At 38.4% G+C, this 12,112-nt stretch overlaps 1 protein-coding gene across 1 annotated transcript; it reads right to left on the bottom strand.

Moving 5' to 3' along the window:
* Positions 1–1,379: 1,379 nt before the first annotated feature.
* Positions 1,380–4,334, bottom strand: LOC306736186 (caM kinase-like vesicle-associated protein; the record flags this gene model as incomplete). Its single annotated transcript, XM_079217795.1, has 10 exons — positions 4,231–4,334; positions 3,997–4,128; positions 3,593–3,667; positions 3,332–3,470; positions 3,060–3,180; positions 2,891–2,966; positions 2,656–2,786; positions 2,458–2,536; positions 2,244–2,331; positions 1,380–1,679 (listed from the first exon to the last, which is right to left on the bottom strand). The coding sequence occupies exons 1-10, from the start codon at positions 4,323–4,325 to the stop codon at positions 1,380–1,382; spliced, it is 1,236 nt and encodes a 411-aa protein (XP_079073921.1). The 5' UTR covers positions 4,326–4,334.
* Between the last annotated feature and the right edge of the window lie 7,778 nt (positions 4,335–12,112).

A 12,112-nucleotide genomic window follows, 5' to 3' on the forward strand; every position in this document is an offset into this window, starting at 1 on the left:
ACATCTGTACATATGTCAAAGTATTATTCAGTGTGTGTTAATTGACATTAATAACACAAAATCTCGGTTTTACTCTTTAAAAATTGTGTTCATCTTGTCATCTTGATGAACAAGCATCTTGAAGCATTAGTATTGACCAATATCAATTCTGAAATGTTTTCTTTTCTTTTAAATATATTCTGTAACATTGTTCTTAAGAGGACCAAGACTGCCTGCATTTTTTGCAATAAAAAAGTTGAGAAAAAAGTCACAGTTTCAACAATATCAGTATTGCTAATTTTATTCATTCACAAGCGTTGTAGCAACCAGTTAGCTCAGCTAAATGTTGCTAAATATACACGTAAATAAAAAAATACACATGTTTACAATGCAAAAATACAAAGTAGTACAGTATATAGACTCAGCTATAAACTCTGAAATGTTTGTATAACAAGCGACAACACAATAACATGACAGCTAAAACATCACTCCACATACAACGCTCTAAATTTCGTTTTGTGTGTTTTAATTGTAGTGTGAAAGAGGACGGAACACAAATATCAATACAGCAGCGTAAAACTAAACAGAAGGGCAGCTAAAACATCTTAAATAAATCAGTAAGTAATTATATTCAAGTTGTTCCTTTTAAAACATTTCAGCACAGTACATTACTGCAACAAATATTAAGGCACTTTAACTTAAAAATATGCTTTCTTGCTGCCTTAAAATTGTAAGTTGACTGAGGTTGTACTGCACTGAAGGTAAACCAGCAGACGTCGAGTCTCTTTGTGAAGTTGAATCCACTAATTGTTGATCGTATGAGGTTGTTACGTTATATCTTTTAATACTTTAAACGCAGTTATCAGTGTATCACAGCGTTTCTTTGTTTTTTTTTATTAAATATATATAACCATACATTTTTTTCCAATTAGATGAATGGTTTCTGAAGAGAATAAATTAGCACATTTTCTAACCTTGATATGGTCAATTAATTAAATCGCTCAACTCATAATTTTAAGTCACAAGACATGAACTCAGGATTGTAATTTCTTAAGCTGAAAAGTAGCAACTTGTTGAAACCAACAAATACACCTATATACAATGATTTCATTAAATTACACTGTTTTTTTCTTACAGATTTCAAGGAAAAGGAAACAACAGAAGAGCTACTTTGCCACTAGCTTGAAAGATACACAACAACATAACAAGGGAGAGTGGAGAACACTATTCAATAGACCAATCACTACAGAAGGCAAAAATGAGGAAATACATGAAATAACTCTGCAAACTGGGGGGTAGTCAAACAGCATAGACATGGTATCATAATGCCAAATTTAGTGGCTCTACTGCACATGTGCTTATTGGTTGGCAAGGGTCATCTTCTTGTATTTGTTGGAGGCCTAGTCTCCCTTTCCTTGTGGCAACATTTGGGGAACATCTCCATTGCACCGCGCCGGTGGCTGCTCTTCCTGTCTTGCTGCACTGGGCAGGGAGAGCGCAGAAATGGCAGTCTGTGTGTCAGGAACCTTTTCACTAAGAGCAGCATTCATGCCGGCAGCAACACTGTCACTGCTGCCAGCTGGAGGAGCAGGAGCACCACCGGGTGTGTCAGGGTCGGCTGCAGCGAGACCGGAGGCCCCGGAATCTCCCTGCTCAGACGCCCGAAGTCTCTTCATGAGGGTGGTCACTCGGACAGCTTTCTGTGAGTATTTAAAATATGCTCGGGTCAAATGAAGTGACAGCAGACAACACACTTTACAAATTGATCCTGATGCACGCCCTGAGGAAGGGTTCGGACTAAAAATATGAAGGTGTACAGTTGTTGCTGCTTTGGTAGTGTGCCTCCTTCTACTTTCATAACTACTTTTATTGTGTTATATATTTTAGACTGAATTCATAGTCTCTCTTTGTCTTTCTCTCTGGAACACACACTTGCTTTTTGGGAAAAAAAAACAGGCTTCAATAAAATCTCTAATAGCCTACAACAATATAAAATAAATCTTGTTTGAAACTTTAAGTCAAATTGGATAAGGGGAAAAACTATATGTATGAATACAATTTACAAAATTGTGACAGCAACGTATAGTTGTTAATTTCATTGAATACTGTGTGGATATTAATATGTATTCAGTTTAGAATGGTGGTAATATGAAGAAAATTATCTTTTTTTATGTCCAGAAAATCTGACGTGGGTCCTGAACATGAACACGTGCATCATTAATGATATAGGAGCAAAAATGTATGAGATATATGAAAAGCAATACCTTCCATTTGGCTTTGGCAAAGTTCTTTTCTATTTGTGCACAAACGCCATCCTTGATGTTCTTGTTTGAAGCAGCATTTCCAGAAATCCTGAGAAAAGGAACAAGAGAATATATATTTTCCAGCATGTTATTATATTTGTGGTTTCTGTATTACAAAGTTCATAAGTTAAGTTTTGTTGGTATAACAATTTATATAATAACTTTATTTTTGTACCATTCATGGGCAATAGCTTCCTGTGCAGTTAATCGCTGATCTTGGTCCACTTCCATCAAAGATGCCACTAAGTTTTTGGCTTAAAAAAAAATGAAATAAACAACATTGAACTAGCTTGACAAAATTCCAACTCCGAACACATCATCTGTGAAATATGATTCCATTGATATGCATTTTAATAAACTAATTATCTCTTACCAGAATCTGAAATGTCATCCCAATATGGTGAATCAAACTCGTAGTCCCCTGACAAAATCTTTAGGAAAAGATTCTTATCCCGATCATCATCTTCATCAGCATCATCATAGAAAGGAGGGTTTCCAGACAAACTATGGAGTTGGCAGAATGAAAGCACTATAGGACAACATACATCTTGATAAAATCACTTACATATACTTTAGAAAATGAGTGTAGTATATGTGTGAGCACTCACAGTATATACATGGTGACACCTATGGCCCAACAGTCAACAGGTCTTCCATATCTCTGCCTTCCGACCACCTCAGGAGCTGAGCAACAGAATAGAAACGTTGGTTTTCATACGACTACACACATATCAATTGGACTTAGTTAAAACTGCATTCTGGTTTTATGCCATGTACCAAGATATTCTGGGGTTCCACATGGGTCCTTAATGAGTCCATTTTCCAGTTTTGCCAACTGGAAGTCACTGATAACAATTTTGGAGTGCTTCAAACGATTAAAGTACACCAGGTTCTCCAGCTGAACGAGGTAACAAATACAGGTTATTGTAACTGGAAAGCATTTCCAAAGAGCAGTTAGTATATACAGTATAATATTATATATATAAAAACTTGTTTGGCCTGGGTGGAAATGCTACTATGTTTCACTAGGTGTCAGCAGTGTAATATACCTTAAGATTTCTGTGGACAATTTTCAGAGAGTGCAGGTACGCTACAGCTTCCAACACCTGCCTCATAACATTGCTGGTGTCCCTCTCGGAGTAGTATCCTTGATCTAAGATCCAGTCAAACACCTCCCGGCCTGTAGCGCTGGAGAGACGGGACATCCAAATGTAATGTAAGTCACTTATGGAGTAACAACACAGTTAGGGAAGGAAAATGCACACCAGTCTGTGCCAACATTTATCTCAAGTGCCTCTAATAATACTCACAGCTCCAGAAAAAGGAAGTACTCTTTCTTAGTTTCAAAAGCATCAACCAGCTGGAGGATGTTATGATGTTTTATCCTTTTGAAAAGCAGAAAAAGGGGGAACAGAGGTCAAGCTATATGTTTCTCATGTTGGAAATTCAGGACTGTTAAGATCAAATTAATAACTGGTGTTATTTTCATCGGATTTTTTAACAGTAAGAAACATCTAGAATATCACCACACTCCTCCTTGTGTATTACTCTAAGAATATCCAAAGATTTTTGTTTTTTGAGCTTTTTCACCACACTCTGATTTGCCTTTGGCTCGACCTGAAGAAAGAATAAGGCTGATCATTTGTGATTAGACTCCTTGTCTCAGTGCCAGGACAGCTCCCCAGGCATCTATAATGAGGAAGACTTCACTTACATCTTTAAGATCATTATCTCATTCTTGGCAGCTTTCCTCACTTTCCTTCCATCCTTTTTGTGGAACTTTTTACAGGTGTACATTTTCAAGGTGTTCCTATCCTTTGCCCGGAATATCTCACAAAACTCCTCTCTGTTAAAATGAGGAAAGAAAGAAGAAACGTCCATCGTATTTTGGGCCGATCTCTCAAAAGTCTTTACACACTTATCAACATTACAACATAGATGTACTCACGATTTAACAATTTGTCCGAGGTCATATTTGTCGGCCACCTCTGAGGGATTGTTATAATCCTTCTTCTCCCCGAGTGTCAGACAACCAAATGGCATGGCAGCTCGTGCCCTATAGCCAGGGAATGTCCTGCCACAACACAGCCTGTTAAAAATGTGCAACATTTTATAATTACCTGAATAGTAGAGCATCAGTTTGACATATATGCATTTCCACAGTACAGGTGAGCACCTGAATCAAAAAGCCCACAGAGCTTAAAGTGTGTGCTCATTACTGTATAACATAAAACAATATTACTGTAAATGTATTGTTGGAAGAAAGAAAAAAAAGCAGAACAAATTGCCTTACAGAGAAATGAACTGTTTAATTATTGTCAGTATTATAAATGGGGGAAAAAGTTACTCAGTGAAGGCACTTAAAACTAAATGAATGCAGTAAATCAATGCACACATTTATAGGTAGCAGTGTGGGCACACGATTATTTCTTTCTCTGGAACCTTTTTAATCATACATATGAGAATAGGTAAGTGTAATTGAGCTTGTGGGAGCAAATTATTTCAAATTACCACAAGAGCAAAAAAAATATGAAATTCTCGAATAACAGAATCATCCTCAGTGAACTCTATCAGATTGCCAGGCTTGTTTCTTTCCACTCTGCAGTGAGTCAGCTCCGTACTGCAGCAGCAGCTGTAGCATTATTCAGGTCTGCTTTCTACAGGGAAAATATTCAGATGGACTTGACCCTGCGTTGTTGCTGTAACTTTTGTCTCCTCTTTTGTTTATCTTGAAAGACTACTGCAAGTTGTGAAAGCTATTATCTCTTCAGCACTGGAGGAATTAATGCAAGTCTGTGAAAATTAAGTTGTAACTACTCACAGTCATAATGCTTCAGATGTTTTCACATTTGCTGAGGCTCTCGTCACAATCAACTGACAGCAAAATGTTTGAAAATTTAGTCAGCATAACAACTATATGAGTTACAATCGACTGCATGATAACATTTGCCATGTTTGATATGCAGTACAATCAAGCTAAGTAGTTATCTTGTCACAAAAGTAAAACAATAGCTACCATTTGGAATCAACATGCAATATGGATCAAATATTGTATCACAGTGTGCAACTTGAGTTATCACTCAGTTTAAGTATAAATATATAGTAACATTAATTATGCCAAAATAATGTAATTTGGGTATTTGCAACAATGACCACAATTGAGAGATACAACCAGAGATATTACTATAAAGTGATACCACAATGTAAAGTATATCTTGCCTTATCATCAAACCATAGTACTCAAATACTGTGTAAGAAAATACATACACTATATACACTTCCAGTCAAACTCGGTGGTCTCTCTGCTTTCCAAGGTAACACACCGGACTGTATATCTGAACACACTGCAGGATAAATCACTGCATTCAACTTAACATTTATAACTGTAATAAAAAGCCCAATAAATGAAGTTCACCCGCAAGTCCTCTAACACCTTTAACACAGTTTATCCCAATTGCAAAGCCTCACTAAATAATAAAATTCATAAATAGCATAACCTGCTTTTTTTCACAATGAAAACTGAAGAACTGTTGTAGAACTGATGTACCATGAACATAGGCTGTAACAATGGCTTATTTGATAGAACATGCTTTTCTGATGTAGCTAGAGCAATTAGGCCTTCAGTGTTTTGAATGAAACCTATACTTCTTTCGTAACTTTCTGATATATGTTTTTAGTAAATGATAGTTTCAAGGGAGCAATTAACTGCAGAAGTGGAGTAACAACTTTAAATGAGGTTGACTCGAATCGCTGCAGCTGCACATCAGAGTACTATACGGCTCCACCAGCAGCAGCTAAATATTACTGGTGAAGAAGGATGCTCATATGAAAAAGAGACCCACTTTTTTGGCAGGCCTCACAGAAGAAATGGCAGCCAGCACGGGAGAGTGGGAGTAGAGAAATTCTGACTGAGGTGCTGTCTGGAGCCTCAGTCAAGACCCTATCAGAGGCTTTAGCATCCATCGGCAGTACAACAAAGAGTGGTCTTATGAATATGAAAACACATGTTTTGAAGACTGCACATGTTAAGGGGATGTGCTTTATTACTGTTTATTACTTGCAGGCAACACAGCAGAAGGTCTCATGGAGAAGATCTCATGTTTTGTGAATCAAGAGAAAGCCCTTTAGTTGAAGACAGTAGGCTGTAGTGTATGCAGTGTGCTACTGCCCACAAGGGGACTCATTACTCTATGATCCAGTCTCCTCAGATCTCTGCTGTGGAGCTCATTATAAAAAGTGTTACCTTATGCAAATTGCTTGGTTATAATAATTTAAGACTGTTCATTTCCACTGATATTCCTCATTTCAGCTTCTTTATTGATACTAATCGAATGGAGCGTATCTGTCTTTGATCCATATAAGCAGGGAGAACAAATATTTGTATTTATTATTTCCACGTATGTACTGATCTTCACTGCAGTTAATTCTATTTGAGTTATTGCCAAAGTAAAAGCTTCAAGAAGGGACAAATTACTCAAGATTAGTTCCCTGCCATATTCAGTATACTTACTGAATTGCAAAAGTGGTGCAGTGAATACTAACCAGATGCTGTATTTTTACAGAGGTTAAATACAGTTTAATACAAATGAATTAATGAAGCTTGTTTTTTCCTTCATATTAGGCAACTGTTTTCAGAATGGAAACCATAATGTGTTGTATTAAACATGGGCCCTGTAATCCAAAATCAATGAAAGTTTTGCCTTTCTGTTACATCTCTTTACATCATGTCTGTCTGTCGACCATAAAGCTCACCTCCCACAGTCAAAATGATTCTTTAGTTTGAATTTCAAACACAAACTGAGCAATGTTTCAGTATTTCTTTGCCACCGATTTATTAACTGTAATGCATGTCACTGCAAGCAGAAACTGACACTGTTTCGAAGTCACTATATCAAAAAGTTAACCACACGCCACTTTAACAATACGCCAGACTTGCTTTAATTTGTTTTTGCCTAAAGGGATCAAGTCTCTTATATTCAGCCATTACATTTATTGTTTAAGTTCATCCCACACAAGGATTTTTACTCAGTGCTGTATTGTTTATTCAGAAGCATGCACAAGTAAATAACACATTGTGAGTAAAGAGGGTTGGCTAATGTTGCAAACTACTCAAACACAGAGTCCATCTCTTACTGTGGCACAACTTGCCTGATCAATGTGCGGCATAAAAAAGCTGGAGTATGATAAGCAGTATATGCAGTATATGCTCCGGACAAATCACATCTTCTACATGATCCCTTCAGGAACAATACTCACCCGAGTGTGTTCTGGCTCTCGCCTAAATTCACACAACTGTGCCACCTGGGTACCAGAATTATTTCTTTTAATAATAAATGCATCACTCCTTTGCCAGGATCCTCGTTCAGACCAATAAATGCACATACAGTAGATGATGCACACAAGATATGATACTACTCCTCATTTTCTTTGTGTCACGCCTAAACTCTTCAATAATGTTTTTCAAACTGTATTCAATTCATGGACATCATCTAGTCATTTTAAGGGTTTGAACCAAATGTGTAAGAAATGTCTAAGTAATATTTATTCTCATCTTGAATAGGTGTCTACACTTTGGTGGCCTCAAAATACCCACACCACCAACTAGCCAACTCCCAAAGACATACAATACCCTGCATGACAAGCAAAGTTAAGGGGCGAAGCTAATGCAAGACTATTAAATGCAATCATCATACCTCCCAATAAAGCATTGCTTCACCTGTTCTTAGAAAAGTTGACTCACTGTGCCACAGTGTACTAAACACTAAACAGTCAGACATAATTTTGTACACACTTGTTTTCCCCCCATTTCAAAGAAATCTTGAAGATTAAAGGATGCTCCCCTTCACCAGAAGAAGCTCTGTGTTCCAGAATGATTTTAGCCCAAAGTGGGTTCTAAGTTCAAAGTGGCTAACTAACTTACCACCCCCTTATCGGCCGGGATTACATTTCACCCAGATACAACAGATACGTTTTTCTGATTGGCTATTCGTGTCGCCCATCTCTTTTTATTGATTGGCAGGGGATTCGGGGGAGACGTGCTTGATTCCTCCATGGTGAGGGCAGCGCGACCAGGTCATGTTTGCGCGCTGCGGCACATTAAATAGCCTAGAGTTTTTTTTCAGCGTGAGAAATACGATGTGTGGCGGGAGGGCGTGACTTAAGACCGAAATGCGTGACAGTCACGCTCAATGCATGACACTTGAGAGCCCTGCTGTTCTATGACATCACACTATTGTTTCACATCACACCTTTAAATCCTAGAGCATTTTACATATTTGATAGAACCCACTTTGAATTTAGAACCCACTTTGAATTTAGAACCCACTTTGGGGTTCTGGAATGTGCGTGTTCCGTAATTTCCGGGTTCTGTTCCGGAATGTCCGGGTAAAGTTCCGGAATGTCTTCCGTAATTTCCGGGTTCTGTTCCGTAATGTCTAGGTTCCGGAATGTCCGGGTTCTGTACTTGAATGTCTGGGTTCAGGAATGTCCGGGTTCTGGAATATCTGGATTCGGAATGTACGGGTTCCAGAATGTCAGGGTTCTGGAATGTTGGGTTCCAGAATGTCTGGGTTGTGGAATGTCCGGGTACCGGAAAGTTAAAAGACAGATAACACTTCAATATTGCTGAATCAGGCCTCTTTCATCTTTGCCTTTCGAAAGATCTGAATGAAGTATTCCTCACTAATGGGAATCTAAATGCTGCTCCAAAGTCAGACTGTCGCAGAGCTCGGCATTGTGAAAATGTAACTATGAACACCCTTGGAAGATAATGACAAATGCAGAGCTGTTGCATTTGATAATCATATTTCAAATCTGTATCCAATTAATATTCCAGTGGCATAAAGAAGATAAAGGTAAAACCTCTTCAATTAAGATTATGTTGTTTTCAAGTAACAGCCATAATATAAAAACGATAAGACCTTGAATATAATTGCAAAAATGAGCAACTGCCTGATTTCGTCTATATGTCAGTAAAATATAGTGATGTTTTTAAATGATGACTTCCTTGCATTGTTTAATACAAAATGTAATGAGAGTTACAATGAGAAAAATAGCCATCTTGGCTAGGCTTCTGAGGTAGGGGTAATTGGCCGACTGCCACCTTGACCAGTGTTCAGGCAAGCTTTTCCAAGCACTTAAGGATATGTTTGTGGATGTTACGAAATAAAACCAGCTTGTGCACACTTACTTTGAGCAAAATTACCATTGTCCCAAGTAACAGGAGCAATGTTACAAACTAAAAAAGGCTACAACTACTACTGTAAATCAGAGGGGATACAAGCTTGAATTTGACAAAAGGTCTAAAGTGGAACAGAATGTGCATACAGTTTATGCTGTAGTCAAAATTATCAAAGGTATAGCCTATGTGGAAATAATTTAGTTAGTATAATTATTTTGGTCATGGTGTGATTGTGATGCATGGGGTTTGGCCATAGACTGGCACTTGGACATTGACAAGTCTGAGATGAAAAGTGGATGACGATATTCCTTGAAGTAGCTGCTCATTTGTATGGGTATTGTTTTCTGTTGCTTTGTTAAAGTGTGTTGTATGTCCTAGTAGCACTTTGTAAGTGTGCAAGGGGAAACATGTAATGGTATGTGTGTGTAGGAGTGTAAGAGGATATTTATGAAGTAGTCGGTCAAATTAAATTCCTCAAGCATCACCTGAATGCAGTTTGGGAACAAGGTCCATCTCAATTAAATTGAAATGATCTGTTAGATCACTGAATGAAGATATAGGCTAAGATTAGAAGTGTTCTGCTTTTTTATTTGCATCAAAACAAAACACGGCTTTGGTAACATAATCATTATTTTGCTATTTTAGAACTCAGGATTATTGGTTAAAACCATGTCAGACGGTGGCAGCAGGCTCGAGAGAGGCGAGGATTTGGCAACCGCCGAGCCTCTTCAAAGTGAACGGTTTGGTGACAGAGGGCAGATGGTGGGGGTGATGTTTGAGCCAAATTGTAAAGCCTGTAATTTCTCATTTATGGCCTAAATGTCGCACTTTCTAGCTGTGAACACAAAGAACACATTCACACCTCTCATTTTCAAGGACATTATATCAGATGAGCAGAAGCAGAGAAATGTGTCCAAAAAGAACATTTTGATGGAGTATGAATCAGTCCCTCTTTGTGCTTGACTCTGCTATGCATTGAGTCGACCATTCATCTCTTCTTGGGCATCAGTGGCTCATCTGACCAGTGTCTTCTGATGTTGTTTTGTTGCCATGGTCACCAAGTGCTACTGTATGCACCATGGTACTGTCTGTGCAGAATAGCTCGCTGCGTACTCATGGACATTTCTGCCCAAGATCACTGCCGCTGCATGTGGCTGAAACTCCATTTACTGATCTGAACTCAAACACAGTTTACAGAACAAAATCCAAAATACTAACTAAACTAATAATAACAAATCATTGTTGTTATTTATTTTTATTTTACCATGTCCGTAGTTATCTGACAGCTACATTTATGTATTTACTGTAGCTGAATGACCAATGACACAAAGCACGACCAAGGTAACAGATTACATTTAATGTGAAGCTGTTACATAAACAAAAAGGCTGAACCTCTATTCAGATAAACCTTCTACATATTAAATTCAATGATGTCGTTCACTGTTTCTCAGAACGAACCATCAAGGCTAGGGGAAGAGAAAAAATAGACAAAGGTGCAAACAAAGGTGTGCGGCAGTATTTTTGAAAAGCAGTACAACATGCAGCAGCTTATTGAATATCAGGGGTTATATCAATATCAGTTTTCAACGAGTTTCCTTCCACATTAGGTCTTGTTTAATTCATAAATAAGACATGCATATTTATATAAGCCCTGTTTCCTGTTCTCAGTGGGCTCCAACACAAGATTCCTTCTCATCACATCTACTAACTAGTGCAGCAGGGTTCCCAAACTTTTAGCACAGTTTACATGCATGTTAGACTATTGATGTGATGCCCTGTGATTGATCCAAGTGCATCTTCCCAAAGCTGAAATTCCCAACAGAGGAGCCCTTGCAAGGAAGGACCTCTGTGTGTCTCTGTTTTATGGTTTATTCAGTAGATGATGGGCAGCGTCATGTCCTAACTTGTCAGAGCACTTGTCCTCCATCCTTCTGGGGTGTGTGAAGGATAGTCGTGGCTTAGCATTGGCAAAGTAAGTGGGTATTGCAATCACAAGCTTTTTGAGTGTGAAATGATGACAAATAATGACAAGGAGTCAGGGACACTGCGAGACTGTAAGACTGAACTGAAGAGGTGCTGCAGTCTGAGTGCATGAGCAGCATGCCTTATGTAAATCTCTGAGCGAGTCTTTATAAACTGTAAAGCTCATATTGTGAATGGACTTGTTGAGCGGCGAGCAATGAGCAGAAATATGCGTAAACTTTGGCTTTGACAGCAAAACAGCTGAAATGCACTGACATCCTTCACTGCTCAAGCAGCCGGACAGTTCATATACAGTGGGCTATTTGCGCAGCGCCCAGGTTAGACTGATGTTGCAGAAAACTCCTTAAATCACGTCTGATGCTTTAACCGAAAAGGTTTTATCGTCGCAAAAGTTTTAGTACGCGCGGTGGCCAAGACGCCAATGACTGAATTGATAAAGCTCGGAGAACCTTCCTCGACATTCTGCAATCTAATGCTGATAAACCAAAGATTACGCACATTGCGTCCACTTACCTTCAATGAAGTGAACTGGCGATAATCAATAATCCCGCTATCTGTAATATGTTAGTATTTTCCTGTTGCGGCTTCACTTTTTCTCTCTCTGGTGCTACAGTCAGGGTGCTTGTAGACGGATTTAAGATCCTCGAGCATTTCCAACAAGTCCGCT

Source organism: Taurulus bubalis (genome assembly GCF_910589615.1).
Source record: "Taurulus bubalis genome assembly, chromosome: 5".
Lineage (NCBI taxonomy): Eukaryota > Metazoa > Chordata > Actinopteri > Perciformes > Cottidae > Taurulus > Taurulus bubalis.